The 27,746-nt window shown below is 49.7% G+C and overlaps 7 protein-coding genes across 7 annotated transcripts; 5 read left to right on the plus strand and 2 right to left on the minus strand.

Moving 5' to 3' along the window:
• Positions 1-118: 118 nt before the first annotated feature.
• On the plus strand, positions 119-1,840 carry N7511_006866 (putative isoamyl alcohol oxidase; the record flags this gene model as incomplete). The annotated part of the gene is made up of 1 exon (XM_057129243.1): positions 119-1,840. The coding sequence occupies one exon, from the start codon at positions 119-121 to the stop codon at positions 1,838-1,840; it is 1,722 nt and encodes a 573-aa protein (XP_056983799.1).
• A 1,219-nt stretch (positions 1,841-3,059) lies between these two features.
• On the plus strand, positions 3,060-3,329 carry N7511_006867 (uncharacterized protein; the record flags this gene model as incomplete). The annotated part of the gene is made up of 1 exon (XM_057129244.1): positions 3,060-3,329. One exon carries the CDS (start codon positions 3,060-3,062, stop codon positions 3,327-3,329), a length of 270 nt encoding a protein of 89 aa, XP_056983800.1.
• A 6,921-nt stretch (positions 3,330-10,250) lies between these two features.
• Positions 10,251-12,446, plus strand: N7511_006868 (DUF2457 domain-containing protein; the record flags this gene model as incomplete). The annotated part of the gene is made up of 1 exon (XM_057129245.1): positions 10,251-12,446. One exon carries the CDS (start codon positions 10,251-10,253, stop codon positions 12,444-12,446), a length of 2,196 nt encoding a protein of 731 aa, XP_056983801.1.
• A 1,266-nt stretch (positions 12,447-13,712) lies between these two features.
• sar1 (Arf family GTPase SAR1) lies at positions 13,713-14,628 on the plus strand (the record flags this gene model as incomplete). Its single annotated transcript, XM_057129246.1, has 4 exons — positions 13,713-13,721; positions 13,910-14,015; positions 14,115-14,414; positions 14,588-14,628. 4 exons carry the CDS (start codon positions 13,713-13,715, stop codon positions 14,626-14,628), a joined length of 456 nt encoding a protein of 151 aa, XP_056983802.1.
• A 1,408-nt stretch (positions 14,629-16,036) lies between these two features.
• On the minus strand, positions 16,037-17,286 carry glcA (type 1 serine/threonine-protein phosphatase catalytic subunit GLC7; the record flags this gene model as incomplete). The annotated part of the gene is made up of 4 exons (XM_057129247.1): positions 16,037-16,132; positions 16,194-16,493; positions 16,640-16,969; positions 17,110-17,286. The coding sequence occupies 4 exons, from the start codon at positions 17,284-17,286 to the stop codon at positions 16,037-16,039; spliced, it is 903 nt and encodes a 300-aa protein (XP_056983803.1).
• A 1,913-nt stretch (positions 17,287-19,199) lies between these two features.
• On the minus strand, positions 19,200-21,683 carry N7511_006871 (leucine-rich repeat domain-containing protein; the record flags this gene model as incomplete). The annotated part of the gene is made up of 2 exons (XM_057129248.1): positions 19,200-21,554; positions 21,642-21,683. The coding sequence occupies 2 exons, from the start codon at positions 21,681-21,683 to the stop codon at positions 19,200-19,202; spliced, it is 2,397 nt and encodes a 798-aa protein (XP_056983804.1).
• Positions 21,684-25,392: 3,709 nt separating this feature from the next.
• N7511_006872 (patatin-like phospholipase domain-containing protein) lies at positions 25,393-27,594 on the plus strand (the record flags this gene model as incomplete). Its single annotated transcript, XM_057129249.1, has 2 exons — positions 25,393-26,832; positions 26,884-27,594. 2 exons carry the CDS (start codon positions 25,393-25,395, stop codon positions 27,592-27,594), a joined length of 2,151 nt encoding a protein of 716 aa, XP_056983805.1.
• Between the last annotated feature and the right edge of the window lie 152 nt (positions 27,595-27,746).

Genomic DNA, 27,746 nt, shown 5'->3' on the forward strand with positions numbered 1-27,746 from the left:
CTTGGTGAATCTTAGTTTGTCTTACTTGGTGTTCGGCCGAGTTGGAAGAACCCGTAGGGTTTTCCATCTTATTCAGAGTGAGTGCCTTTTTGTGATCTCGTATTCTTCTTCGTTAAATATGTTTTCCAATTTGTCTGGGTTGGCCCTGTTGGCCTTGGCGAGCGCTACCCTTGCACAGCAATGCAGAAGCCCTACTGCTGGAAAGCACTGCACATTGGATGCTTTCAATGAGACAGTTGGAGGGCGTATCCAGCCTCTCCTGCCTTTCTCCTTGCCTTGTTTCTCGATCTACAATGGCAAACCAGTGGCTCGCGACGATGCCGCCTGCGCCGTCATCCAGGCAAACTACTCGGACCCATGGCTACGAACCAACTCACCCAGTGGTTATATGAACAACCAGGATGAAATGTGGGCCTCTGATCCCAGTGATCAGTGCCTCCTCGATAGCAGCGATCCCACAGATCTCCTGGCCTACGCAGATGCCAACTGCCGTCAGGGTAACCTGCCCTCTCACTACCTCGAAGTGAAGAGCCCAAGGGATGTAATTGAAGCTTTCAAGTTTTCCAGCTGCTCTGGCAAGCGACTTGTCATCAAGAACAGTGGCCATGACTACCTCACCCGCAGCAGCGGCCGTGATACGCTATCCCTTTGGACCCGCAACCTGCAATCTATGAGCTACAGCCCGCGCTTCGTCCCCGGCGGCTCCAATACTGGCATACAGCACAACGCTATCACCGTGGGTGCCGGCGTCAACTTCGCTGAGGTTTATGAGTTCGCACAGATGCACAATGTCACCATCCTAGGTGGCTACGCAAGCACCGTTGGAGTCTCCGGCGGCTGGGTCCAAAATGGTGGCCATTCCATCTTGAGTCCTGTGTACGGTCTCGGTGTTGACCGTGTGCTTGAGTACAAGGTTGTCACTCCAGATGGTGTCTACCGCGTTGCCAATGAGTTCCAAAACTCCGACCTCTTCTGGGCTCTCCGTGGCGGTGGTGGTGGAACCTTTGGCGTAGTCCTCGAAAGCACCCACCGTGTCGAGTCTGCTTTCCGCTTCGTGTCTGCCAATATCAAATTCCCTGCTAACTCCACCAACATGCTTCCATTCATGGATATTGTTGTCAACAACACTCTCAAATGGGGCCAGGAAGGATGGGGTGGTCACATCACCGGTAACACCCTGGTCAATGTCTCTCCTCTGCTCTCTGTCCAGCAAGCCAAGGCTTCCTTGGCAAGTGTGATTGCTTATGCCCAAGCAAACGGCGGCTCCGCTTCCATCGAGGAATTTACCTCCTGGTACTCATTCTATGAGAAATACGTCGAGTCCAGTTCAGTCGCTGTCGGCGTCACTCGCTTCCCTGGAAGCCGTCTAATCCCCCGCTCCGTCTTCGAGACCGCCGAGGGTCGTTCAAACCTCATGGGCTTCTTTGAAACCATTCAGTCTCTCGGTCAAACACCGTACATCCCTGTTGTCGGACCGGTGTTGTACAACTACACCGAAGGCTCGACTAGTGCTGCCCCCGCCTGGCGAGATGCTATCTGGGAGCTGGGCTCTGGCGCTTCCTGGGCGTGGAATAGTTCTATTGTCACGCGCAAGCAGAAGATCGAATCTATCCAGAACACCACTGCCATTATTGAGAGTATCACGCCTGGCGGTGGTGCATACAGCAATGAGGCGAACCCTTTCACGGTCGATTGGGTTGAGTCTTGGTGGGGTGACAACTATGAGAAACTAGTCAGCATCAAGAACAAGTATGATCCCGCTGGCTTGTTAAGTTGCTGGAAGTGTATTGGCTGGAAGGAGTCGCAGGTGGCTGATTCTTCGTATGCTGCTCTACTTTGATTCTGGGGTCTCCTTGCTCCATTAATTGTATTATATAGACATTGCTTCGTGTAAATATAATAGATGTCGAAAGCGGTTTCGTTATAGAGCTTTCTGGAATCGCTTATTGTTAGGCAATCAAGGAATGTTTGCCCTTCTTCTTTTAGATCACATGCTCCATGGAGCTATAAGTTATAGGCTCACTTCTGTCGCAGCTTCATATATTATTGAGATTGACCTATGGCTTTCTCGGATCTCCTCTCCTGAAATCCTTCAGTTTCGTGCCAAAAGAAAGAAATGAACCTTATATATCGATGTTGTGGATGAGGAGGTAAGTGTTTACTTTCTCTCTTCTCGCTTTATTTCGGAAAGCCGTCTTTCTTTGGCTTAATATTCTTATGCGGAGTCTCCGACAGCCCTTTACTCATTCTCCTGACCCTTGCCCCTTCCCTTTCTTACCAAGTTCATGAAAAGCTCGATTCTCTTGTCCTTGTGTCCTCTCTACAAGCTCTAATCCTGTTTCTTACAATGATCATCCAACTAGACACTCGATACCATGGATGTGAGTACTGATCTGGAATCAGCGTGCTTAATCTTTCGAGAAGCCCCTTCGTTCTACATCTTAATCAAAGATGATTGGCTCAAGGAGAAATCCGCACGCGTTGCTATTTGCTACAAATACTGTGGTCTGTGATCAATATAGTTGGCCCGAAGCATTCGAGAGAGATGAGGAAAGACGAACCCAAGGAGAACATGATACGGCGAGACAATTGGATATCAGCTACAAGGCAATATTGAACATTTCTTCTTGAAATACTTGTAAATCAATCCACTTGATATCCACCAAGACCTTGCATATATATAAATACACTGGACCACCGCAATGCAGATTTGAACAGCCGCGCCGCAAGCCGTATAGACTAAATCATTCCTTAAATTCTTGTCCGTCTCCCAGAATGACATATGACGCCTGTGATGTCCGATAATAGAATCAATCAATTTGCGTTTGTATCTAGTTCCGCCACAATCATCCCACGTAACCAGGGTGGACAAGCCCCCAAACAATGACATCATAGGGCGCCCCAATATAACAACTTCATCGTCCAACCCATTAACTCTTCATTTCTACACTCACAACCATCTACTCCATCTCAATCCATCTTCTATCCAAATCGAAATCTACAATCTATCCCTCCAACAAATCAAACCCTCCCGTCTTAATCCAAATAAGAACTCCACAATGCCGATCGATACATCCTCTCAAGACAAAGGCGTCACAGGCGCAGCCAAATTCGTTACCTCCACACTTGGAAACACAGTTGGTGGTGTTACCCGCACGTTGGGTGGAGTGACTGGCACTGCAGGCCGCGGTATTGGCGATACCATCACCAGCGCGACGGGAAGCACTGGTGAGCCTGTTGGAAACATGCTTGGTAGTGCCACTACTGGGCTGGAGGATGGTGCCAAGCGGGTTGCTAAGGGCGTTGAAGATGCTGGAAAGTGGAAATAAGGGAAATGGGTTGCCTGCGTTGATCTTTTGCACATAATTTTGTTTGTGGATTGCCCTCCACATTTGTATTTATCTTCCTCCTCAGTGGTAGCTTGAGCTTCACTTTGGTGGAGTTGTGACGTTACCCTGAATATAAGCGATACCCCCTCTGCTTGAAGTTGTTCTGTTGTCCTAGACTTTTCAAGGGTACTCTGTGCCTTCAACCTTGAAGCTTGGAAGTACTCACATTCAATGCTTAATAGCAACCCTTCTCCTTGTGCTCCATCCCCATGGATGCACGCTGGGTTGGCGTAGACACATGGAGGCACCGTATCTCTCATTAAAACCGAGAGCTGGATACTACTTAACCTCCTGCAACATGAAATACTTCAACGACGCATAGTCCCCTTCCCAGAGAGCCTCTGCATAATGAAACAGCTTCGCTTAAAGCATACAGTTGTCAGTTCTGATAGCGCCAGAATGATCTGGTCAGGAGTTCATAGTCAACGCAGTATAATAAAATTGAATCATTCATCTCCGCATCATCTCTTGAACAGAACATTTCTTTGCTGATGGACAGGAATGATATCATCCCGCATAGCCAGGGACAATCCCCCGAATACAGGCACATGGCTTGTGTGAATATTCCAAAATCCCACGCGATATCAAAGCAGTGTAAAGTATAAACCATCTCAATAGCTTAGTATTCTTTGCAATAACAGAACATACCAATATCAGTATCAATATCTGAGGTAAATTCAGGGTCCCGGTTGCCTTTTCGGGAAGAAAGACACCGACAACAACACCTCGTGTCCAAGTCAAGTCGTCAGAACATCAAAGCAGAACGAGAAACTCGTGCCAATGACTAAACCTCATTCTGAAAATCATCCCCGTCAATCTGCCTAATGACTTCAACTCCGAAATGACTCATGTGTCCCCATTCCAACTGCAGATATAGCATCATACCTACAGCGATCGCCTTGGAATGATTGAAATCCACCACGCTACTTCCAATAGAGGTTTACATCTCCATGGCACGGCCGCCGCATTTATCCATTGATAAGCACCATATCTCCTGCAGGGCAAACACTGACGTACCCGTTACTAGAAATTATAGATCAAACCCTTGATCTGACGTAGAATTTCATCTCGGGAGGGACCGTAGTTTCCAAGACATGCAATAACATTATACAGTACAGTACAGGGCGACCATGGCAACGAGTAACGTGAACCCACGCGTGTTCGATCCGTGAGTTTTGACAGCTGTGACATCACCGGCAGGAACAGCATCAAATCAAACATACATCCAAGTGGACTATGGACTATACTACTCCGGAGCCAGTGGCTGGAATAAACATTCCCCCATCAAGCCACGCTACTGCACAGTACTGAATATATCCAACCAGGCAAAACCAGCCTCCCAGTTAAGCCCTACAGTACTGTACAATATACCGACACCGCCATCTCCCCTTCCATAGGCCATAGCATACGGGCAAAGCACTGGCGTCATAACCACGGAAGCAGGGGATTGGTCGATGGTGCGATTACGTAGGCGGGATTTCGTCCAATCGACAGTAGCTGCCGTTTCCGTTGATGATCTTCGTTTCTAACGTGGTTGGGTGGTTGGGATGATTGCGATAGACACCGGACACCGTCTCTTTGCCGCTCGCATCTTGGTTTTCACTGGACTCCTTGGTCTTGTACATGTTGCCTCTTATGGATACGAAACGTGTTTCAGCCCTCCCTGCGGTACTGCCGCTGCCTATCGATTCCGTGCATGGCAATGATCTCACGGCGTTTACGAGGCGATCAACGGTTTTGTTCGTATTTGGGGCCTTGCGACCGTGTATGAAGGCTGACTTGTAAAGTACCCGTAATGTTTAGTTGAGCTGACACTGTCACAATTAGAGATGGTGTGTGATGAGAGACTGTGTGTGTGTGTGCTCTGCGGCTGATGGCACACTTTTGCGACCGACAGAGTTTCACTTATCAGTCGCTTGTTTTGGCACGTTCACCTGGAATATAGCGGCGACTGTATCTCCGTTCCTCTCTGTGTGCCATGGCAGGCCGTGTTGCTACACGGCCTCTTCATTGGCAAGTTGATGGACATCCGATGACCAGAGTGTTATCTGAGCGAGAAGAGGGGTTGTCGATCAACTGCCGGAAGACCTGGAAGTCGGGTTCACTCAAAAGTAAGTAATGTAATGTAAGCGTGAAATCTTGCACAGACTGCAATTCAATGAATCTGCCTTGAGTACTGAAGCTAATGCTATACTGTAACGTAGATCTACAGTATGAAAAAGGTGAAAGAGTCGGATGGCGTGTGGCAAGCTCATTGATGTTGCTATATTTGTCCCTAGCGATCGTGGAAACCCAGTAACATGGCTGATAGCTGCAGGGATCTTGATCGGACCATCCGATAGGAACTGTTCCCAAGGCATCCAGATATATCCAGGCTGTGCAGTCCCTAGGAAACAGGGGTATACACATCTCATCGGACCGGACCGAGTCCAAGGGCCAAGAACTATACGTCGATCCCGAACCCCCTACCTGGTCACTCCGTGCAACCACTTGGCAGACACAGAGTCGACTTGTTTGAATACTCGCCAAGGCCTTCCTGCATGATCGCCTATGATCGCCCTTGGCGCCGCCTCCATGCTCAGCACTGCCGAGTCTGAAGATTGATTTGAGACTCAATATGTAGGACAGATGCTTGGCGAGAAGTGCCCCCTATCATGTCTTGTTTGGTTATCTGTGAAAAAGGGTATATGGTCAATGCCAAGAGGAAAAGAAAGGGGGTGAGCTGAAGCTATTTGCATTCGCATTTCGCAGCTCTGTATCGGCCTCGAACTCCCCTTTTGTGGGGTCTAGATTGTCTACCTTGCTTCGTCCCCATACTCTGACCCCAGAAATACCATTGGGAGACTTTTCCAGAATGGCCCAGACACCGTGTTGAGACCGTGTTCCAAGTTCAAGTCGTACTGGGCGCATTCTGAAGACCGCCGAGAACCTTGGCGAGTGTGTGAACTCGCGCTGTTGCCAAGCATTCCTCTCCTCGTTGATCAGTCTCCCTGCACTGCCGGGTCGATTATTGATTTGCCTGTTCCGATGCGTGAATGCACATTGGCTTGGCGAGGTACGGTATCACAGTGTTCAAGCTGTGTCTGTATTTGTGTATCGTCTCCGGTCCCAAGACGGAGAACTTGGCATTCTTTGCCAATGCAGTCGTCTTTGAAGACCAGACCTGGGGTAAGAATTCAAGCCAGCACTGACCAATACGGGGAGTGAGAAAGCAATTGAAAGAGAACATGAGAGAATGGAAAAAAAAAAGGAAAGAAGTGACAGTAACGAACATCCCGTCTGAACTTGACTATATCTGGCGCATTGCAGCAGCCGGACCTCAAAAATGCCTCATACGTTACTACGCGCTACTGTCGAGTACTGTTAATCCTCCAATTCAGCCTTTTAACCACCAAGTTACCGCTTGCTCTGCATGCAGCTCCATCCAATCTCCCCCCTCGTACTTTCCTCCACTTCCCCAGGTGGTGCTCCCGGTCAATCCTTTGTGTACAAGTCCATTCAGGCATGTCTTAGAGATCCCGCGCGTGCCATCTGTCCGGAGTCCGGTCTCCACCTGCACAGTTCACACCTTATTGCGGGACAATCCTTGGCTCCATTTGTATACATCTACGTGGTCAGTTATGGAGCACATCGTATGCTGTTGGGGCGATGAAGCAGGAGAATGGAGAACGGCGGGTCGGATTGTCAATCAATTTTTGAGTATCTGCCCCAATTGATGTTTTATCTGTGCCACGAGAACAGTGCAACTATTCGTACACTCTTCTCAGTACCTCCATAGAGCCAGAGATGGTCATCTGCCCTACTGTCCATCCACAGGATCGGCGGAGAGTGGCAGTACCGTGCTTGGCCAAGACACTCAATTCAATGCATGGTCATCATTGACAGGATACAGTAGATTCCCATCCCAATCAGAACTGAGGGGGAAAGCGCAAGGAAATTCAAGCCCGGGTTTTGGTGAGGGGAGGCCAAGCCATTCTTTCCCCGATGTCGCGGGAACTTTTGCTGTCCCGTACTGCATTAGTACAGCTGTACGGACTACATTATTCTCACTTGTCCGTACTCTGTACTTATAAGCGATTCGATGGTGATTTTTGCGCCCGGCGAACCTCCTGTAGGAAGCAAAGAGGCAAAATCCTTTATACCGGTACATGGGCGCTTTGCTTGGACTCTTCCCGCCCCTGTTCCAGGTTTAGTATACTGTAGTTCTGTTGGGGGCCAACGCTGTAACTAAGAGCAGATACAGTACGTAAACCGATTTGCTGATCCGATACGGAACATCTCTCTCAAACAGGAACTCCAATGCGAATCCATAATTAGGCCACGATACAGTACTCCGGAGCATACGTAGCCAACGTCAATGCCATCGCATCAATGTGCTCATCCTCACAAATGACCAGGACGATCACAGCTGCAACCCAGTTACATTGCTAACAAGCTTCTTCTCGATAACTTCTTTGATGTCAAAGCTCCCACTGTTCTATCAAGCTGTCCTGTCCTGTCCTGTCCGGGCGATGGGCTCGAGTACTGCATTTGCATTTTGCATATATCCGCACCACTGAGCTTGGGCTTTTTTTACAGGGGACATGCCTGCTCGCGCAGATGCAGTGTGGGGGAGGGATCTCCTTGGATTCGCGAAGCTTGTCGAGATCTCAACTGGCTGCTGCATTAACTGTGTACATCATTCATGTAGGGCCCTACCGGATTTTTTTTTTGGTTTTTTGGGTTGCAATGATTTGGGAAGTGATAGGCTGTTGGGCTGGTTATTTCCGGGCCGGTTTTGCGAGACAAGGAGACGCTTGGCTCTCTTGGTATTTTGTTTTTGTTTCTTGTTGGTTATTGTCCGGATTACTATACAATCATACATCCAGTCCAGTCAGCTGTTCGCTGGTTCGCTGATTCTAGGGCTGATCCCGATCGCGGCTGACCGCTTCTCGTGCTTTTTAACGTGGGCCCCTGTGTATGCCCCGATGCAGTGTCGAGTCATCGGGTCAAACATCGGATGGTTTTGGGGTTTGTGCGGTTTCTATTTGTATTCTTGGATTTATTGTGGAGATGATGATCAAGAGATAAGTAATGTTGCCTGTTAAACAACTCATTGTACAGGGTTGATCGGTGTAGAGCCATTGTATATGTATGCCCAACAATCGGTGATCACCGCTTCGCCTCTAGGAATGACGAAACAATCATCTGTAGGAGGAAGGCTCAGCAAAGGAAGAGCTTGGCAGTCCTACCATAGAACTCGACTGCCTTTAGCCTTGGCATAGGAAGCCGATGAACTGCAATTCGGTTTCTATGTTTATACATCTGTACATGTATACCAAGAGAGAAAAAAAGTAGCCAAGAGGCTTCTTGCGGATCATGATGTGGATACTACATACAAAAACACCATGTATACTCCACCCGAGAAGCTCCGATAGAGTTCAGTCATAGAAGACAGATTCAGGTCATGACTGTTTGGTCCATGTAACTCTACGTCACGACGACAGTAAGACGTTGTCAGGAATACCAAGCCTTCAGGTATGACTCGGGGGATCGAAATTCGCCAAGCTAATAATGTGATAATCAGCGAACGTAGCGCGCACAGCGCGTTTATAGTTTCAAGACATTTTAGCAAGATTTCTGTTAGGGCAAGTTGAGGGCTCCGCTGTGTTCAGGCACTCCAATCGGCAAATCGTACAGGGGAATACCGTCGCTGACTACTGGGTATGGCCACGATGACGGGACAATGACAATACTTACCTCGTGGCGATCAAAATTTTGCCTGCGATACTTGGTAAGCAGAGTAACACTGGTAAGGCATTATAACGGTAGCTTTGGGCTTCGTATTTCGATGTTTTGCTATAGGTCGGCTATTATTCGCTGTGTGTTCAGAATTTTCTCCGTTCACCGATGGTTCGCGGGTGGATATAACTGTCAGTACTCCGTAGAAGTATTGGTTTAATGTGAGGGTGAAAGTAGGCCCTGAACCGGTTTAGCCTAAGCACAAAATCCCTCATAGACCAACTCCACACACGGATTGACCCTCGAAATGAAACCTTGGCTTTGTCTGTTTCATGAATACACTATTAATATTACTAGGAGAAAGGGCATTGGCATTGAGGAGGGGGTGAATTCTCTGCTTTGCTGTACTTGCTGTACTATTATTAAGTATTCGAATATACTGTACGATTTTCATGTACTTGGCGCAGTGGCAATGAAAATCTTTCTCGAATCTTACAGAAAATTAATAATACCAATACCAATACGGTAAAAGACCGAATCGGAAATTAGAAAAATCACCACGCTAGTCCGAAAACGACAGTGCCGGACTGCCGTATCGTCACTCCCACTTCCTCCCCTCCCATGCACTTTCTACTCTTATGCTTCTTTATTTTGAACCTCTCCCCTCCCCATCTTTTTTACCCCTTCTTTCTCCTCTATTTCTTTCTCTCCACTCCTCATTTTCATCTCTTCACATTCTTGCTTTTTCACTCGCGCCTTGGCAGTTCTAGCCTCAACATTGGGGCCCATTCCTGAACACGGACAATTATCGATCTTGGCGAATATCCCACATTCGACACGATTACCCCCCTACTCGAGCCATGCGTTTTATATCATGACAAGCGTCCTCGTCCGGGACTTCTTGCACTGCCCTCTGGGTCGATTCATACACCTGTGATCGACATCAGAGCTTCGTTGGTTGAAAGACTTATACTTCATCGATCAAGCAACGATTTACCGTCACCTTCGACTCCGAGCCTACGCCAACTGTTTCGCCCTACTCTTCGGTCTCAATACGGATCATTTTCCCTTTGATTACTCTCCTGAACTATGGCACAGACTCGCGGCGAAAGACCGTTTTCTTTTCACAATCTGTTGAAGATGCTCATTTCATCAAACTCCACCACTCCGGCCCATGAGGAGGCCGAAATTGCGGAGGACGTCGATGAACCCCCGGATCATATTATCCACGCCACCCACATGAACTCCGACCAAATCGTCCTTGCGCGTCCTACTGTGGACCGTAAGGAATCTCTGCTCACACGCGCATTGAAGAGCAGCCCCGAAATGTCACCCATCGATCCTCACACCTCCATGCACGATTCATACATGTACCGTTCCTACCCTCACAGCAACATTAGCGGTATCTCGACAGCCGAACTCACAAGCGACGGCGGCCTTACAAGCCCTTCTTTGTCCAACACACCCAGCCCGCCTCTGCCTCCTCAAATGATGGGAAAGGCAGCAATGATGGGAAAGAAAGATTTGACCCCGAAGGTCAAGGTCGTGGATCCAAGTGAAACGACTGTGGAAGCCAACCTGGGCCGCAAACGTTGCATTAGCTTCGCATGTGGACGTAAAACAGATGGCCAACCGAAAACACCAGTATCACCCTCTGACTCACAAACACTTCCGCCCCCAAAAGAGGCACCCGAAGAGGAGGCCCCGATTCAGGAGATCAAGCGCCGGACGACCCTGACATTTGTGTGTCCTGGACGTGAGACTGCGGTCAGCCCGAGAACCCGCTCTCCAGCGCGCAAAGGAATGTTCCGGTCACGCTGCCGTGGTTCCCCTGCGCCAGCGACTCGCAAGCCCTCCGTTGAGAAGACTCCCACGCAAGTTCACGTTCCTACGGAAGAATCCGCCTCTGGATCTACCATTCGCACAGGTGTCCCCACAAGCGGACTCGGAAAGTTTGAAGAATCAGAAGCCACTCGCTTCCACGAGTTCGCTAGCTCTTTGGATGAAGACGATGAATGGGTGATCAAGGATCCCACTTACACAGAAAAGATCACTTTGAACGACTGTATGAAGAAGGAATTTGCGATTCGACGACTTGGTGAACAGGCAGAGGAAGAGGCACTCGAAGAGGAAGAGGATGCGGAAGACATCGCTGATGATGACTCAACGGTGCACGACTTTTCTTCTGACGACGGCAACGAGTCAGACAATGAGGCTGGATTTGCAGAGTCGGATGAGAGTGACGATGATGGCTCGGACTACGAGTTCTGGGCTCCATCGCTTGCCATTCCGGAACCCATCGTCCAACCTACTATCCAACTCAAAGAAACCCGCCCCGCCCCTTTGGAACGCCGCACCTCGAACATATCCTTTGACTCCATGACGGATGATCACTCTAGCTGGCTTCCCGCTCCTGTTCAAAGACTCAACGCTCGTCGCGCTTCCAAAACGCAGAGCATCAAGATTCGCCCGAGAACCCCCAACCTTCCTGATAGTACCGACTTCGTCTGTGGAACCCTCGATGAGGACCGTCCCCTTGAAGCCGCCTACAAGTCCTGTTTGGAACAACGCCGTCTCTCGAAGCAGATTCCGATTCCTCAAGATATCGACCCCAGTTTCCCTACAAGCGACCCCGAGGACGAGGACGAAGAGGACATTGACCAATCTGACGATAATGAGTCCGACATCGCTGTTGTGACTCATCGTGAGGAACCTCGAGGACGTCCAGAGGGAGATGCCCGTCACCCATCCCCCCTCCGCTCCCCTAAGCGTCTGATGTCCCCACCACCTCGTCGTGCTGGCCGTACTTCTCCTAAGCGTCTCAAGTCCCCGCCTCCCCGCGTGCGTGCCAAGTCTCCACCTCCCCGTGTGCGTGCCAAGTCTCCTACCCCCGCGAAATGGGAATTTGCAGAGGACATGCCTGTGGTCGAGTCTGCCGAAGGCCTCAATATCAGTCACTTGGTCCAGCGTCGTCCTATGGTCCGCACCAAGTCTCTTCCCCGCACACCTAATCCTTTCTTCGCCGACATGGACAAGGACCACCGCTGGCAGGGAATCCCACCCTTGTCTGAATCCCCCGAGCGCGAACATTCTCGCACTCGTGAATTACACACTCGAGGCCCTGTTGACATTGTCGAGGGTCTTGAGAAAAAGCGCCAGAAACGCAAAGAAAAGTTCTGGCGCCAACACTGCCGCAAAGCTGCCAAAGAGCAGTTGGGCAAACGGCCGGTCCCCGGCAAAGGAGCCGAACGGATGAAGGAGCTTGGCCTCGAAGTTGCTGAGAGGTGCAGAGCTTACGGCGTCGGTCAAGACGCTCAGCTCGTCCTATCCGTTTAGGTTTTCCATTCCTTGAACTTGCAAAGAAGTTCCACCCTTCCGTTACGAACTGCACATATCTACATTTACCTTCTTTCTACCTTTTCTTCTTTTTTTTTGGCTTGGGGTCTTTTTGCTCACCCTGCTCGGTTAGCGATCCGAGTGCCTTTCGCTTCACATATTACCCTTCCTGCTTTGTGTTATCTACACAAGGGGCTTTTCCTTTTTCTCATTATATCCCTGTTACTATTAATTCCTACACGGAGGTGGCTCTTTCTTTGCATTTTCTGTCGGAAGTATATCTAAATCTTTCTTTCTTTCCTCTCTTTGTTTTGCTTGTCCGTGGACTTGCTCCTGTGAGGTCGTTTTCTTTGGTCTTTTGCATGGCTATGGTGCATATACCCCCTTGAATTTGCTGCATTGTGAATGAAGAGATCCATCAGTTGATGAGAGTGAATATAAAATATTCGAGATATACTTGAGAGTCATCGTAGACGAATCCGTAGTGATGATGATAAGTAGATTGTCACAAATACAGCACTAGCAACAACACAAGCCACAATAATAAAACCTCGCACTAATCCGCAAGCCAATCCCCAACAAATCCCACTGCAGACCCAAGATAAGACCGACCTTTTGGGCATCAAGTTCCTCTGCGACCTTCGCGGCGATTCCGCTTCCTGCCTGAGGCCGCAACCCTGAAAACAACATCAAACCTGTCTTCTTGGCCAACCCCCATCCACAATCCATCCACCACTTCCCATTAACTGCTCTGTGACTCCCCGCCCTGTCGCCTGTTTCCACTTGATACACCTCTGACTCCGGCTTCTCAATATGTGGATCGTCAACTGGTGTAAGTTCTTCCGATACCACCACCGCACCACCACACCACACCATACCATACACCACCGCATGCCGCAACACCATCTTCATGGACCATACCCAGCCTGCGATCTCATACCCTCCGCGAGATAAATGGATTTACTTGGGATATGGATCTAAAATCCCTTCTGGGCTATCTGTTTGAGCTGGCGAGGGTGTGATGTCTCTCGGCTTCGGGTCTCGGGAGATGGCTGTTGCGCCGCTTGTGCCGCGGCTCGCCTTTGTGATTGATGCTTGTGACGTTTGATTGTGTGCTGTGTTGGTGGATTTCGTGATAAGGGTCCGCTGACTTTTGGGGTTTCTTTCGCAGTTTACGATGTTCTTGCTTCGCTTGGTCTTCTGAACAAGCATGCTAAGCTTCTTTTCCTTGGTCTTGATAATGCTGGCAAGACCACTTTGCTGCACATGTTGAAGGTTAGTTTGTTTGCTTTTCTGGGGTTGTATATTCATGGGGGGTGATTCGGCTTGGTCATGCTACATGGTTGTTTAGATCTTGTGTTTGGGTCTAATGCTTGGATGGAAGGATGAGGATTCAAGATTGGAGAATGGAGACCCGATATGTGGGGAATATGAACCTGATTGCTAACTGAATGGCATTACAGAACGACCGTGTCGCTGTCCTCCAGCCTACTGCTCATCCTACTTCCGAGGAGCTTGCCATCGGTAACAACCGCTTCACCACCTTCGATCTCGGTGGTCACCAGCAGGGTGAGTGAGCCCTCTCTCAAGAACATATCAAATGGATACCGCATGATATGCGCAAACAAAGCAATGAGCACAGCAATCTAATAGCTAACTTCAATCTAGCTCGCCGTCTCTGGAAGGACTACTTCCCCGAAGTCAGCGGCATCGTCTTCCTCGTCGACGCCAAGGACTACGAGCGTTTCCCTGAATCCAAGGTCGAGCTCGACGCCCTCCTCGCCATGGAGGAGCTCTCCAAGGTCCCCTTCCTCGTCCTCGGAAACAAGATCGACCACCCTGACGCCGTCAGCGAGGATGAGCTCCGTCACCAGCTTGGTCTGTACCAGACCACTGGTAAGGGCAAGGTTCCTCTCGAGGGTATCCGTCCTATCGAGGTGTTCATGTGCAGTGTTGTCATGAGACAAGGTGAGTTGTCAACGCCAATTTCCGATTCGAGTCTGTGTTGTGGCGCGGAGGTGAATTCCGCATGTAGCCATGGCAGCGCGCGGATATTTCCACTGTGCCACAGCTCCTCTCGTACTCTGAAATGCCAATTTCGTGATCATGGCTGACCTATTCCTTTTTTTTTCTTTTTGCAGGATACGGCGAGGGTATCAGATGGTTGTCCCAATACGTTTAATCGAGCCAACCCAACTCCTCCTTGCGCTCTCAACACAACCTATTCACCACACCATACCCTGTCTTCCCCGTTCAAATAACATACAACCCCGTCTTTGAACAACTCAATCTCCCCCTCGGTTCTTTCCCCCACCACAACCTCCCCCAATTTGAATTCAAATTCCCACATCTGAAAACTACCCGCGGTCTAATGCCAAGCTTGCTTCGCTTGCCTTGCGTTGCTGTACAATCTTGCCATTGGACCGGTTTTACCTACATCACATAAACATCTCCCTTTCTCGGCTGATGCTACGTCTTGATATGTATGCTCCTTTTCTTTTTAATTGCTTTTCGCGCTTGGTCTGCTAGCTAGCCGGTTTTTGGTTCTTATAGTTCAAAGACTTTATTCTTTATTATTGGCTGGGTCTGTGTAGTGTAATTAATCAGTGTCGCTTTTGTCTGGGGAACTTCTGTCCTGCGCGAGTATGATGGGATTCTAGGTATTGATTCATTGGTTATTTACACGTCGAGGATGGATCTGTTCTGGACGTTCAAAGGTATACATGGGTACTAACTTAGACGGATATATTATGCAAAATAATCATTTTGATTAGAGATAACAAAGACTGACTATTCTAACATCAGAATCACACTTTCGGGGACATCCACTGAGACACAGAAATAGTTCAACATTGTCGGTCGATCTTATTTAGAGTCCTCGCTATGCGTAGAATCAACCCGGAACTGACAATCAGCACAAGACTACGGTAGAGACAGACTCATCGGCCTCACTTCAAGACTTCAGAACTTCAGTACTGGGCAAGAAGAAATGATGAGATAGACGAATAGAATTCGATGTAAAGAGGAAATCAAAAGACCAAAGCACACATGCGGTAAAGAGACACACTGACACAAATAAGGAAGTCGAGAGAGAAAATAAGAAAGAAAAAGGAGAAAGATAATTCGAATCAAACTCCCCCTTCTTTCCTCCATGCCATCCACATCAGATATGGGTTAGAAACAAGAACAGAGAAAGGGAAGTCGAATAGGAACCGGTGAGAAAAAGACGAAATAAGCATTTGAAACTCCGCTCCGGAAGTACAGAGGTCGCGGTGGATCGGGTCAGGAAATGATGGAGACTGGTTGATTTTTGTTCGCATGTCGCACTGGGGAAGTCCGGGGGTTTGTGGCGGAAAGATATGTTGAAACAGAGATTGGTATTATCGGGGGTTGGCGGAGTTGAAGAATATCGGACTGCCCTTAGTGCGGATGAGGAGCTCCTCGGTCGTTCATCGTTTTCGTGGATCCGGAGGGACTCGCGGCGGGGGTTGTAGGTAGGATGGATGTCATGAGGGCGCTGTGAATGAGATTTGTAAAAGGCTTATCTCCGCCCGAACCTGCTGCAGATGGGGAAGCTCGTATTGATTCTTTTATTTCTTCTTTTGCTTTCGCGGAGGAGTGACGGGACCGCCGGCGCTCATGCCACCGTAAACGTACTTTTGCTTTTTCTCGGCTGGTTTCAGGATCTGCAGGAGGGAGATAGGTTAGAGAGGGGAAGCAGAAAAGCGAGGGTTGGGAAAAGCATACCTGGAAGGAGCAGAGCAAACTCTCGTCTACGCTCATCATTGCACCTGCATTGTCGAATTCACCGCAGTAGTTGGGAGCACTGAATAGTGTGACCAGCTGACGCTTGGAGAAGAATTCATATCCATCCTCAACAACTTGGTGTGCACGGCAGATCAGATCCATGTCGTGTTTTTGCAAGAAGCGTGAAACCACATCGGGGCCGAATGTGAATGAGACACCGCGATCGTTCTCGCTCCAGCCAGTGATATCTTTATCCGGGTCGGACCACAGGAGATCGCAAAGGAGGCCGCAGTCGGGGATCTGTTGAAGTTAGTGATTTGGCCTTTAGCCGCGAGAAGCTCCGCGCCTCAAGTTTGATTCCCGCCGAAAGAAAAAAAAAAAAAAAAAAAAAAGAAAAAGAAACCCAAACCCGTCCGCAAGGAAATCAGAAATGAGGGAAAACTTACATCCGTGGGGCGCATGACACGACGGATCTGCTCCATCGAGTTGAGGTCGGGGCTCAGACCGCCGTGCATGGTGAAAATCTTCTCATCAATGATGGCGGCAATGGGGAGACAGTTGAAGCAGTCGGTGAAAGTCTTCCAGAGCTTGATGTTGTAACGACGCTTGCATTCATCGTAGAAACCGTAGATACGGTTGATCGAGGCGCACTCGTGGTTGCCACGCAGAATGAAGAAGTTTTCGGGGTACTTGATCTTGTAAGCGAGCAAAAGGCAGATAGTCTCGAGAGATTGCTTGCCACGGTCGACATAGTCACCGAGGAAGAGGTAGTTAGCCTCGGGGGGAAACCGCCGTATTCGAAAAGACGCAGGAGATCATAGTATTGACCGTGGATATCACCGCAAATCTAGGGAGAGTCGACGCGTGAGACAGTCACTTGAAAACGCAGCGGTCAGAAAGAAAGAAAAAAACTCACCTTGATGGGCGCTTCCAGCTCCAGCAGAATGGGCTGAGAGATGAAGATCTCACGAGCCTTGGTGCAGAGATAACGAATCTCGGATTCAAGCAGCTGAACCTGCTTTCCAGGGCGGCTACCCCTCACCTCCAAGAGGCGGTCGATGATTGAGTCCAGATCGACTTCCTGGTCGGCCATGGCGTCGGTCTAAGAGAAAACACGAAAGAAAGAAATGGATGAAGAAATGAGAAAGGGAACGCGGGAAGAGAGACTTCCGGAGCGATCGGGGCGAGGAGAGCAGAAATTTGATGACGCGGCTATGTCCTGCTACTTTGTAACAAACAAGTTAATAAAGGTTCCAGATTGAAATGATGTCCGGGTTTGTATCTCCAAATGTCCTGAGAGGCAAATTCAACGGACGCGCTCGGTTTTTCCTGTTGGGTTTTTCTCTCCCCCCTCCCCCTTGGCGGTGGAGTAGAGCGAACAGGACTGGGAACAACCACCCCAAAAAATAAACAAGACGACCTACCAGAGATATTTCAAGACCGAAAAGATCTGAAGAAGGGCCCCAACGGCCGCGTGAAGAATGATCTGGCAAAGATGCCCGGATGTGGGACGGTGGTGCCTATCCGACTCGCTTGTCTGTACGGTGCGCGGGGAGGATCAAGGGGGATGGGCTCGTAGACGCCTCAAAAGATAGATGAGGCTGAGCAAGAGGTCGAGAACTAATTGGTTCGATGAAAGAAGCCGGCGAAGGTCGAGAAGAGGGATGGGGGGGCAAAACGGTGAGGCAGAAGCCAAAGCGACAGGGAAGAATCTGGAGAGGGGAAAAGGAAGTTCTCAATCAAGGGAGAAAGATGGAAAAGAGATCGAGAAGCGAAAGAAGACAAGAGACAAGAAAGAGAAACCTGTCGAGAGTTGTGAAGGAGAGAATCTTTTTGCAAAGCGGGAACTTCCCATTTGTGTTTGCGCTTGTTTGGTTGGGTTATATATAGACCTTGTTTCCTGGGCCCTTTGATCTGCTTCTACTATGCCCATCTTTTTACGCTTTGACAACCTTGTATGCACAATCTGTTGCATGACTTTTGGCGTTCGAGGTCGAGACTGCGCGCCGCGACGCCAAATGGGGTCCAAGCACGAGGCTGATAGAGTCTCGACAGTGGCCATGGGTCTATAATGGCATTGTATCGAGGATTGGGGGGTCTCGCTCGCATGGAATTTGGTGCTTTGTCCGAGAGAATATTCCATTTCTATACACATATGCCCGAGGAGAGGGATGTGAGCAGGCTCCAAGGGCAAGTCCGTTGACGCCCGAGTTTTATACAATCGACATGGGAAACCCGAGACACTCGACAATGTGCATAAAAGAGGTGAAAGAGGCGTCAAATTAGAGTGAAACCAATGCATAAGACGTTCGACTAAGTTCAAGGCTTTCGTATAGAAACTATATAATACTCTGGAGACTACCCCAGTCAAGCTTCTTGCTACAGGGATGAGTCCACACAAAGGCAGATTGGTATTCTCACGGTGATCTTATTCAAACTGATCGTATCTCGTGCCTCATGCTGTTTATCCAGATAGAAGCCATGGCTCATGCACAGAAAGTCGCTCGATAGAACCGGAGAAAAAACCACAAGAGATGAATGAACAAGAGGGGAATTAAGACATCAAAGATCCCGCCAACGCCAACATGCCCGAAAATCAAGAATCATACAATACACGCTCTAACCAAAAGCAAAACAAAAAAATGTCTTTCACTATGCCCTCCCTGAATCAGGATGATCAAGGATCATCAGTGCATGCGTTTTGAAAAGAGGAGAGAAATGGACAGAAACAGTGCGAAATCAAAGGCCGTAAATAAATCATACATCCAACCCACCATGGCTCGTAAGTCATCGAACGCCGAAAAAAAATGCATAGAATGATTGCCTGCCTGTATCAGGCAGCAAATATGTTGGTCAAGTAGTCCCTGGGGACCTGGGGGAGTCGTCCCGGCATAGGGAGAAGAATCAACCAGATAGATTATGGTCCCTCGCGAGAAGAGGCGGATACGCCGAGGGTATTCATGAGAGGACCACGGGGCGAATGAGATGCGAATCGCAAAATGCTTTTTATCCGCTCAGGGCATGGCCTCCGCTGAGGATCGCTTGGGTATTTGAGCGGGTGAGTGGCGGGGTAGGAAACCGAGCTGAATGATCCAACCCAGCTCCTGAGATGTGGGCAAAGTCCTTGTGAGAATTATCCCAGTCGCCTTCGCCGAGCACGGTGAGCCAGTTATGTCCGACATCTTGTTGGAGGACTTCCAAATGCTGACGGCAAAACTCTTCATCCATAGTCCTTTCTTTGCCTTGCGATGGGTGTATTAATGCCGGATTAGGGGAATGCATAGGCTTGACAGGACTTTGAATGCTCGATGATCCGGATTGTGTTCCGCTGTCCAGCCTCCACGGCTGTTCAACGGGGGCGACCATTGAATGATTCACCGGTGCTTGGATGTGCTGAATAGGAAGAACTGGAAGAGCGGTGCTCCCCGAGTTTCCTAGTCCATCAGTGATAAATGGGTTCTCGGTTGAGTGATCAACTATCCTGCGACGCTGAGTTTTCTTTCGGCGGTTGGTTGCGCTATCAATCTCTTTCTGCGCCCCATTCACGCGCGAGTCTCCCTCGTCTTGTACTGGCTGAAAAATTGCAGTTTCGGAAGGAATGATTGTAATGGTAGACTTTTGCACGACAATTGGTTCATCAGCGGGTGCAGGCCGCATTATTGGGGCACCTTGAGGCTCTGCAACGCGCTCAACGAGCTGCTTCCTCTCGGTGTAACCCGGCCCTCTACCATCGATGATAATGTCATCGGAATAACCAGGCGTTCGGCGGAACAAGTTCATAATCACAATTCGATATCCAGAGTGGGTCTTGACAAATGGATTACCGGAGACCCAGATCTCCCGTATTTCAGGGAGACTAGTCAACCGGGCAATCTCTGTCGGGTCCGTGAGGTTGTTGTCACGAAGATCCAATCTTTCCAACGAAAGCAATCGTTCAATTCCCGCAAGTGAGCGGAGGCGATTCCCGCGAAGGTTGAGAGCAGTGATAGCAGGGAGAGGGTTTCGAGTAAGCGAATGAAGCGACTCAATCATGCAATACGACAGATTGAGAGCACGCAAGGCCATCAAGGAAGCCAGGCTATCGGGGATCTCGGTCAAGAGGTTCGACGACAGGTCGAGCGAGTTGAGAGAATTAGCGACCGGGGCGAGACTGGCGGCAGATATAGACGTGAGGGAGTTTTCGGGAAGCCCCAGGTGTCGCAGGAATCGCCACTTCGCAGGCGATAGAACATCAGCAAGGAGATTGGAAGAACTTCCATTGCGATGACCAGCTGAGATGTCACTAGATTCCGAGCTTGCAGAACCAGTGCGTCGAATAATACGCTGGGACTGACCTCGACGGTGGCCATGCTTGACGGGGGGACGAGTCGGCGAGATGCTTCCGGCTCGTGTGCGAATCTTGGCGCCTTCTGATCCTGCTCGCATCATCGGACTCGACTTGGGGCTGGAACTGGTTCCAAGTGAAGTGTTTGCGATAGGAGACCCAGGCGCGGAGAGGGAGGAGTGATCGGGAGTGTGGACAGGCTGCGCGCTGGAGCTGCTGGTCCATCCCAGAGGCGGCGATTGCTGGGACTTGGCAGATCGTCGGCGTCGTTTGTCAATGTCGTCCAATACGATCCTCGTCAATAGGTCGGCGGGATCATCCAGGTGCGCTCTCTTGATTGTCAAGCTGCGAAGCTGCTCGGACAATCGGTCCCATCCGTAAAAGGAACGGTAGTCTAAATCAATGATCTCTAAAGCGCTCAAGTTCTTGAAAGAATGCAGCGGCACAGCCGTATCAAAAGGAAATTCTTCATATCCACTGATCAAAGGAGCTCGGTGGTCCGGGGCAAGGCGTAGACAGGGAATCTTGGTAAAGGCGGAGTAGAGGTACTTCAGATCCATATCCAAGGCGGCCTTTGCCTTCTCTGACTTGGAAGGGCTGTCCTTGGGTCCCATTCGGAAGGATGACCAGAGGTCAGTCATACCTGACATCACGCTACGCACGCTGGACACGGAGTGGATCGAGGCGCCATCGCCTCGAGACCTTTGTGGTTTATTTAAAAAGGAGACATAGGACTGCGAGACCTCGGTGTGGATGTTCTCCAGTCGAACGTTCATGGGACCCACGGCAATGCCCAAGTCCTCGAAGCTGGAGAGGAGGTAGAACAGGTGATGGGGGGTCAGGGTCAATTTGGCGGTTTTGCTATTCTGCGTGGTAAATTTGAAGAATGCGGCCGCTAGGTTGAGAGGCGCAGAGGAGAAAGCGCCGGAGCCCGAGGCGGTCGGTGACTGGGAAGTCGCGGTGTTTTTGGGTTGACGTCGAAGTTGTAGGGCATTGGCGAGGGCTTTTTCATGGGTGCGAACGAAGCTGGCAACGTTCTAACAAAACAAACAACGCAGTTAGCGATCTGGAAACCCACCATCGACAAGGTGGAGTAGCTGATCCACAGGAATGAGAATACCAACCTTGATGAAAAGTTGTCCATCTCCAGTGTTTAACTTCTCCATGGTGCCAACAAGGGGGTCCGGTAAGGCCGGGAGGAATCTGAAGATGGGGAACTCAACAGATACAACCAGGAGTAGTCGACATCTTGCTTGTGCGACCCGAGCGAGATCTCGAAGAAAAGATCGAGCGACGGCTCTGCAGGCGAGGGTTAGCCCAAACGAAGATCTATGGGGATTGACTACACCATACCTAAGAAAGGAAGAGGAAGAGAGGTGAGTCAAAGTTATGACTCTACCTTGACCCGAAGCGGAGGGGGGAGGGGGGGGGGGGGGAGGAGGGGGAGGAAGATAAGTAGGGGAGAAAAGAAGGAGAAGTTGAAGGTTTGAGGGCCACGGGGTAACTAAATAATAATACGCTTATCCTCAAACCTCAATACGAGAGATACGCAAATTTACCACTTGTATCAGCTGAGAGATAGTCGCATGATATCTGATTTACTCGACTATTTTACTGTTTTTTCCTGTTCTTCACTTCTATCGGGCTTGTCTTTCTCTTTCTCTTCTCTTCTCTTCTCCCTCTTCCCTGCTTCAATTCAATTGTCCTATCCAATTTGATCTATCAATTATCTTAATCTATTTCATGTAAGTTAAAGCCCGGGATAACTTCTTGGCTAACCCCAGGTGGGTAGTGGCGAGCCTATGAAGGCGCCTAGTAATTTAGTTCGACTTTCTGCCGCGTCTATATCAAAAGCCCGGTGTTTGCGAGGTAAATATAAGTTATGATTAGTCCGATGGCCCCCCCCCCTCTCTCCTGCATAAATCGGAACCAAAGAGCGTCAACACTCTCCGAAGGATACTCAGACCATACAGAAGTAAAAGTGGATCGGAGGGGCTCTCTTTGATCGACCAAAAAAAAAATAGACACCCATAACATCTTCCCATTCATGCATTTGCAGCCCCTCCTACAGATATACACCCAGGTGAAACTTTCCCATGGTGGCGTTGATCAATCTCCGACGCAGCCACACGCAGGCAACTTCAGCCCACGATGCAGACCGGGTGGGAATGCCGAGTGGTTTAGTTGCCCCGTGCTCCCGTTGGCCCGCTTTTTCTTTCTTTTTTTTTTCTTTTCTGCTTTGCTTTTTATTGTGTAGATGCCCTTGCCGGAAATGCGGTTGGTCATCTGTAGGCGCTGAAGGGGGCAGCCGATCAAATCAGGGTTTAGGGGGGTCGTGATCGCACGAGGCATACCATTGGGCGCATGCGGATATTTGCATACTCGAATGCCTAGTAGGCAGTAGTGGCTCCCGGTCACTCGGAAAGAATGGTAAATACACTGGAGAGGAGCTCTATAAAGTCGCCAAAGAGCCAATCAGTCGGGGATATGAATTTGCCATTACGCTATCTAGGATCGTCGAGTCGCTCGCACATCTGACATTCTGGGGTGGAGACTTGATGATGACCCAAATGACATCAACTGATGCTATAGTCCGACATGATGTAAATAGTTGATCTAGAGAGTCAGGAAGACAATGGTCACACCGCTTGTAGAGCGGGTACGGGCGGTTGGTGGTTCCAAGGTTCGACTCAGCCCCTTCATCTATAGCCTCAACGTCTGACGGCATCGTAGCATACGAACCTTGGGAATTATGTTTCTGTACTGTTTCAATTACCTTTATCCCTGTCCAGCGCGGGGTATAATTTTTTTTCATCTGAACATTCCTTTATGCGCCTCAAAACGCTCGGTTCAACTTTTGACCCCGACGCATACAACTCTCTGCACCTTTCATGCGAGGAGTTTGCAGCATCCCTGCCGTTTTTTAAGTATGTCTATCCTAGCACACATGTACATGTGGGCTCACTTTTTCATTTTGGCTACATCAGATTTCACGTCAAAATTGTGGCCGATCGGGGGGGCAGCATTCAGACCCTCCTATCACCCCAGGAATGTTCAGCACATGGTAATCAAACCATCGGCCAAGGGGGGCGGGCACATGATGACGATCAACGCCCCTCCAGTACGGAGTATGTACTCTGGAGAGAGAGACAAGAGTCAGAGAAAATACTGGACCAACAGTAAACTAGGGTAAATGTCTTCGGGCGTTGACCGGCCTCGGATCTCCGAGGCCACCTTCTCCACCCTTGGACGATCCCTCGAGGCGTGCGATATGATGAGCGTTTAAACATGCTGATTGGGTGATACCCGGCGTGATCATTTGGCAAACGCAATCCCTTTCCAACTGGTGGCTCGCTGAACATTTTTGCTTTTGCTCAATTCGGGGAGTACTACTGGTTAAACTTCGTAAGCGGGGCAGTCTTTCTCGACACGACACAACCCAAGTATACATCTTTGCGCCGATCGGGCAATCTGCATAGGGCTTAATAGGGAACTTGAGCGGGTTCACGACGATAGAAAATGCCAAGGGCCTTGAAAGCGGGGCCTTGGACGACAGGGTTGCCATGACATAGAATTCACACTGTAAGTTCAGCGCCGCCGGCACGTTCAGGGATGTTGAAGAGGCTAACTCAACTTAATAAAAATTCTGCGGCTACGGCGCAAAACGGTCATTTAATATATACCAAGGTCGGGATGAGACAGATGAATGCGACACTTGAATACTCAAGCGTCGCTGGTGTAGAGAGCCGAATGTGGGATCGTAAGTGGCAACAAGAAGCGATGGCTTGCGCGATGTTTACTTTTTTTGGCACTGGATTTAGGAATTTAGCAAAATGATCAGCATGATCAGCGTCAAGGACGAACATGACCTAATGGAAGAACATATCCGGATTATCTTCGCCGGAAAGAGCCTAATTAGGGACTCATCCTGCATCCTCAGACGCTAAGAACTAGCTCCTGCCAATCATCCTAATCTGTGAATAGAGGCGTCTTCCAACACTCAGGTCAGGTGACCAAGCTGACACCCTCGGCCAACCTATAGAAGAAGGTGGTGGCTGATATCTGATCGACTTTTTATGTCCGACACCGCGTACACAAAGCATTTCCCGGACCTTGATGCATGCAGCTAGAGCGAGATTAACCCCGCCAACCCATGGGATGCTTTCCTGGGCCTCCAATTCGGCTGCGACAAACAAACTCTGCCGTCATGCCTACCAATCAGGGAAGGACACCGGTATCTTCCTTGCGATTCATGCTACCTCATCTAGCGGTGAGCATCAAGTATCCTTCTTTGAGACGAAAACGAAAGAAGTCTCGGATTCGCCTTTGAGATGACCAGGACTGCCCCGCTCATAGAACCAAGAGAGAGAATTTCGTCTGAGGAATGTCAATTCCTCGCGGGGCGTGCATGGAGGAGGGGCACATTCCAAACACTCCCAACACTGTCGCACAGTGGCATTGTCGTATTTGAATGCCGTTGTTTGGCATAGTAGGATAATGCTTGCCTTGTTCCCTCCCGAAGCAACTCAGTTTCGAAGAATGCTTAGGGGGTATTTTCCAAAGTGGTGACCATGAAGTGGCGGTAAGACTTCAATGCGCATATAGCTGATCACTTATCTCAGAGTCGAACCTCCAAGTGCTCAATTCTTCGTACTTCCACTGTTCAGAGCCTCGGCATCCGTGGTTGACGATTTCTTATCTGGCGGGGCAGATATAGATGACTCAGCAACTGAGAGGCTCTAGCCAGATCCGGCACTAGCGTGTGCGGAGATGAATAGGCACGTGATGCCAGCGTCATAGCTTCCCCAACCGGATTCCAGGTACGACCTGTTGGCGCCTCAACATTGTTTCTCGTCACTCCAGCATGCATTGAATATGACCAACGAGAAGCAGCCTGCAGTGTACGACCCCTATGATCCGGCCTGTCTACCCGATATCGACCGCGACTTTATTGAACCCGATGAACTCGACCGATTCGAGAGGGCCCTGAATGCCCCAGAAGCGTCCCCATTGACGGCTATCAATGACTGGCGCCCAATCAACCAGAGGGTCCGCAAGAGTCGGGGTCGTCGCAAACAACCCAAGCGGAGCAAGGATGAGACAAGAGAGGGGGTGTTATACACGGTGTTGAAATGGCCATTCCTGTTCACTGTGTTCACGTGGATTACCCTGTTGAGCATTGGATATGTGCTGATCCGAGTCTACATCTTCATTTATGAACAATGGGTTACATGGCGTGGCAAGAGGGAACGACTGCGCCGGGAATTATCTGCGCAGAGGAGCTATCCAGAATGGTTGAAAGCGGCCCAGGCACTGGACGTCCACCTCGGAACCGAAAAGTGGAAACAGACCGATGAATACGCTTACTATGATCATCTGACAATCAACAAGGTGGTGGGACAGCTGAAGAAGGCCAGAGCGGGGGCAGAACGCGAAATAGAGGATGGGCAGAGTGACCCGAGCGAAGTATCGGCTATTGAAGAGCTTCGTACGTTATTGGAAGCTTGCGTCAAGAACAATTTCGCGGGGGTGGAAAATCCTCGAATATACAGCGAAACTTATTCTGGGACTAAGGACTTGGTTCAAGAATACATCGACGAGGTACACGCATGTATTGAACTCGTTCAGAACAGCAATCAGTTTGACAACGACGCCAAGTATCAGTTCTTTAAGCATCTCGATACAAACTTCGGTCGCACCGCACTTTGCCTGTCAGGTGGGGCCACATTCGCTTACTACCACTTTGGTGTCGTCAAGGCTCTATTAGACAATGATGTCCTTCCGGAGATCATTACCGGAACCTCAGGTGGAGCGCTAGTGGCGGGGCTGGTTGCGACCAGAACTGACGAAGAGCTGAAACAGCTGCTCGTCCCAGCCTTGGCACATCGGATTCGAGCATGTCACGAAGCGTTTCCTACATGGGCCCGTCGCTGGTGGCGAACAGGTGCTAGGTTTGATACTATTGACTGGGCCCGACAGTGTGGTTGGTTCTGCAGGGGCTCAACTACGTTTCGGGAAGCTTACGAGCGGACTGGGCGCATCTTGAATGTCACCTGTGTGCCCTCAGATCCTCACTCGCCGACCATCCTGGCCAATTATTTGACATGCCCCGATTGCGTCATATGGAGTGCGGTGCTTGCTTCTGCGGCTGTTCCAGGCATTCTCAATCCGGTAGTCTTGATGACCAAAAAGCGTGATGGCACTCTCAAGCCTTACTCGTTTGGACATAAGTGGAAGGATGGTAGTCTGCGGACTGATATACCAATCAAAGCACTGAACCTACATTTCAACGTCAACTTCACGATTGTATCTCAGGTAATATTACCCTCGCTTCTTTGTACTCTCTTGCCACTGACACTGTATCAGGTGAACCCTCACATCAACCTTTTCTTCTTTAGCTCTCGGGGAACGGTAGGGCGACCAGTCACGCACCGCAAGGGCCGTGGTTGGCGCGGCGGTTTCCTCGGCACTGCAATCGAACAATATATCAAATTAGACCTCAACAAATGGCTTCGAGTTCTTCGGCATTTAGAATTGCTCCCACGACCCATGGGGCAAGACTGGAGTGAGATTTGGTTGCAAAAGTTCAGTGGCACTGTGACTATCTGGCCCAAGAGCATACCCTCCGATTTCATCCATATTCTCTCCGATCCAAATCCTGAACGTCTCGCTCGTATGATTCATGTTGGCCAGCAAAGCGCATTCCCCAAAATTCAGTTCATTCAGAATCGACTCAAGGTCGAGAATGAGATCATGAAAGGACTTCAAGAATCCAAAACAGGTGGGCGCAGTCTATCCCCAGTTCTCTCTCGTCGTCTCCACAACACAGAGAGTGAACACTCAGATCCCAGGGAAGAGCGGCTAGACGAGAATCTTCCAGAGCGCGCAGGGTCCAGTTACAAAGATGAGTCGCGGTTCACCGACCTATCGGATAGCATGTCCCAATCGACAGCCTCATCACGTCCTCAGACCCCGAGTTCCCGGCGGGGGAGCATCATGGAGGAAATGCGACGCCAGTCTGCTGTTTTCTTTGACGATGCGGATTCCTACGGAGACGAAGACCCAACGGTCATCTGAAAAAAATAAAATACACGCGGCTTGAGCGCTCCCAGAGTTCACTTCGTGCGGAGAGTCTTTCTGCTTCGGGGCACCTGCAGCTCGGCCTTCCGTTATTAGACTTCCCGTCTTTACGTGAGATTCATTCTGACAGGCGGCTCTTGCCGATATCT

The sequence above is a fragment of the Penicillium nucicola genome, assembly GCF_028828085.1.
Source record: "Penicillium nucicola strain IBT 29836 chromosome Unknown utg000006l, whole genome shotgun sequence".
NCBI lineage: Eukaryota > Fungi > Ascomycota > Eurotiomycetes > Eurotiales > Aspergillaceae > Penicillium > Penicillium nucicola.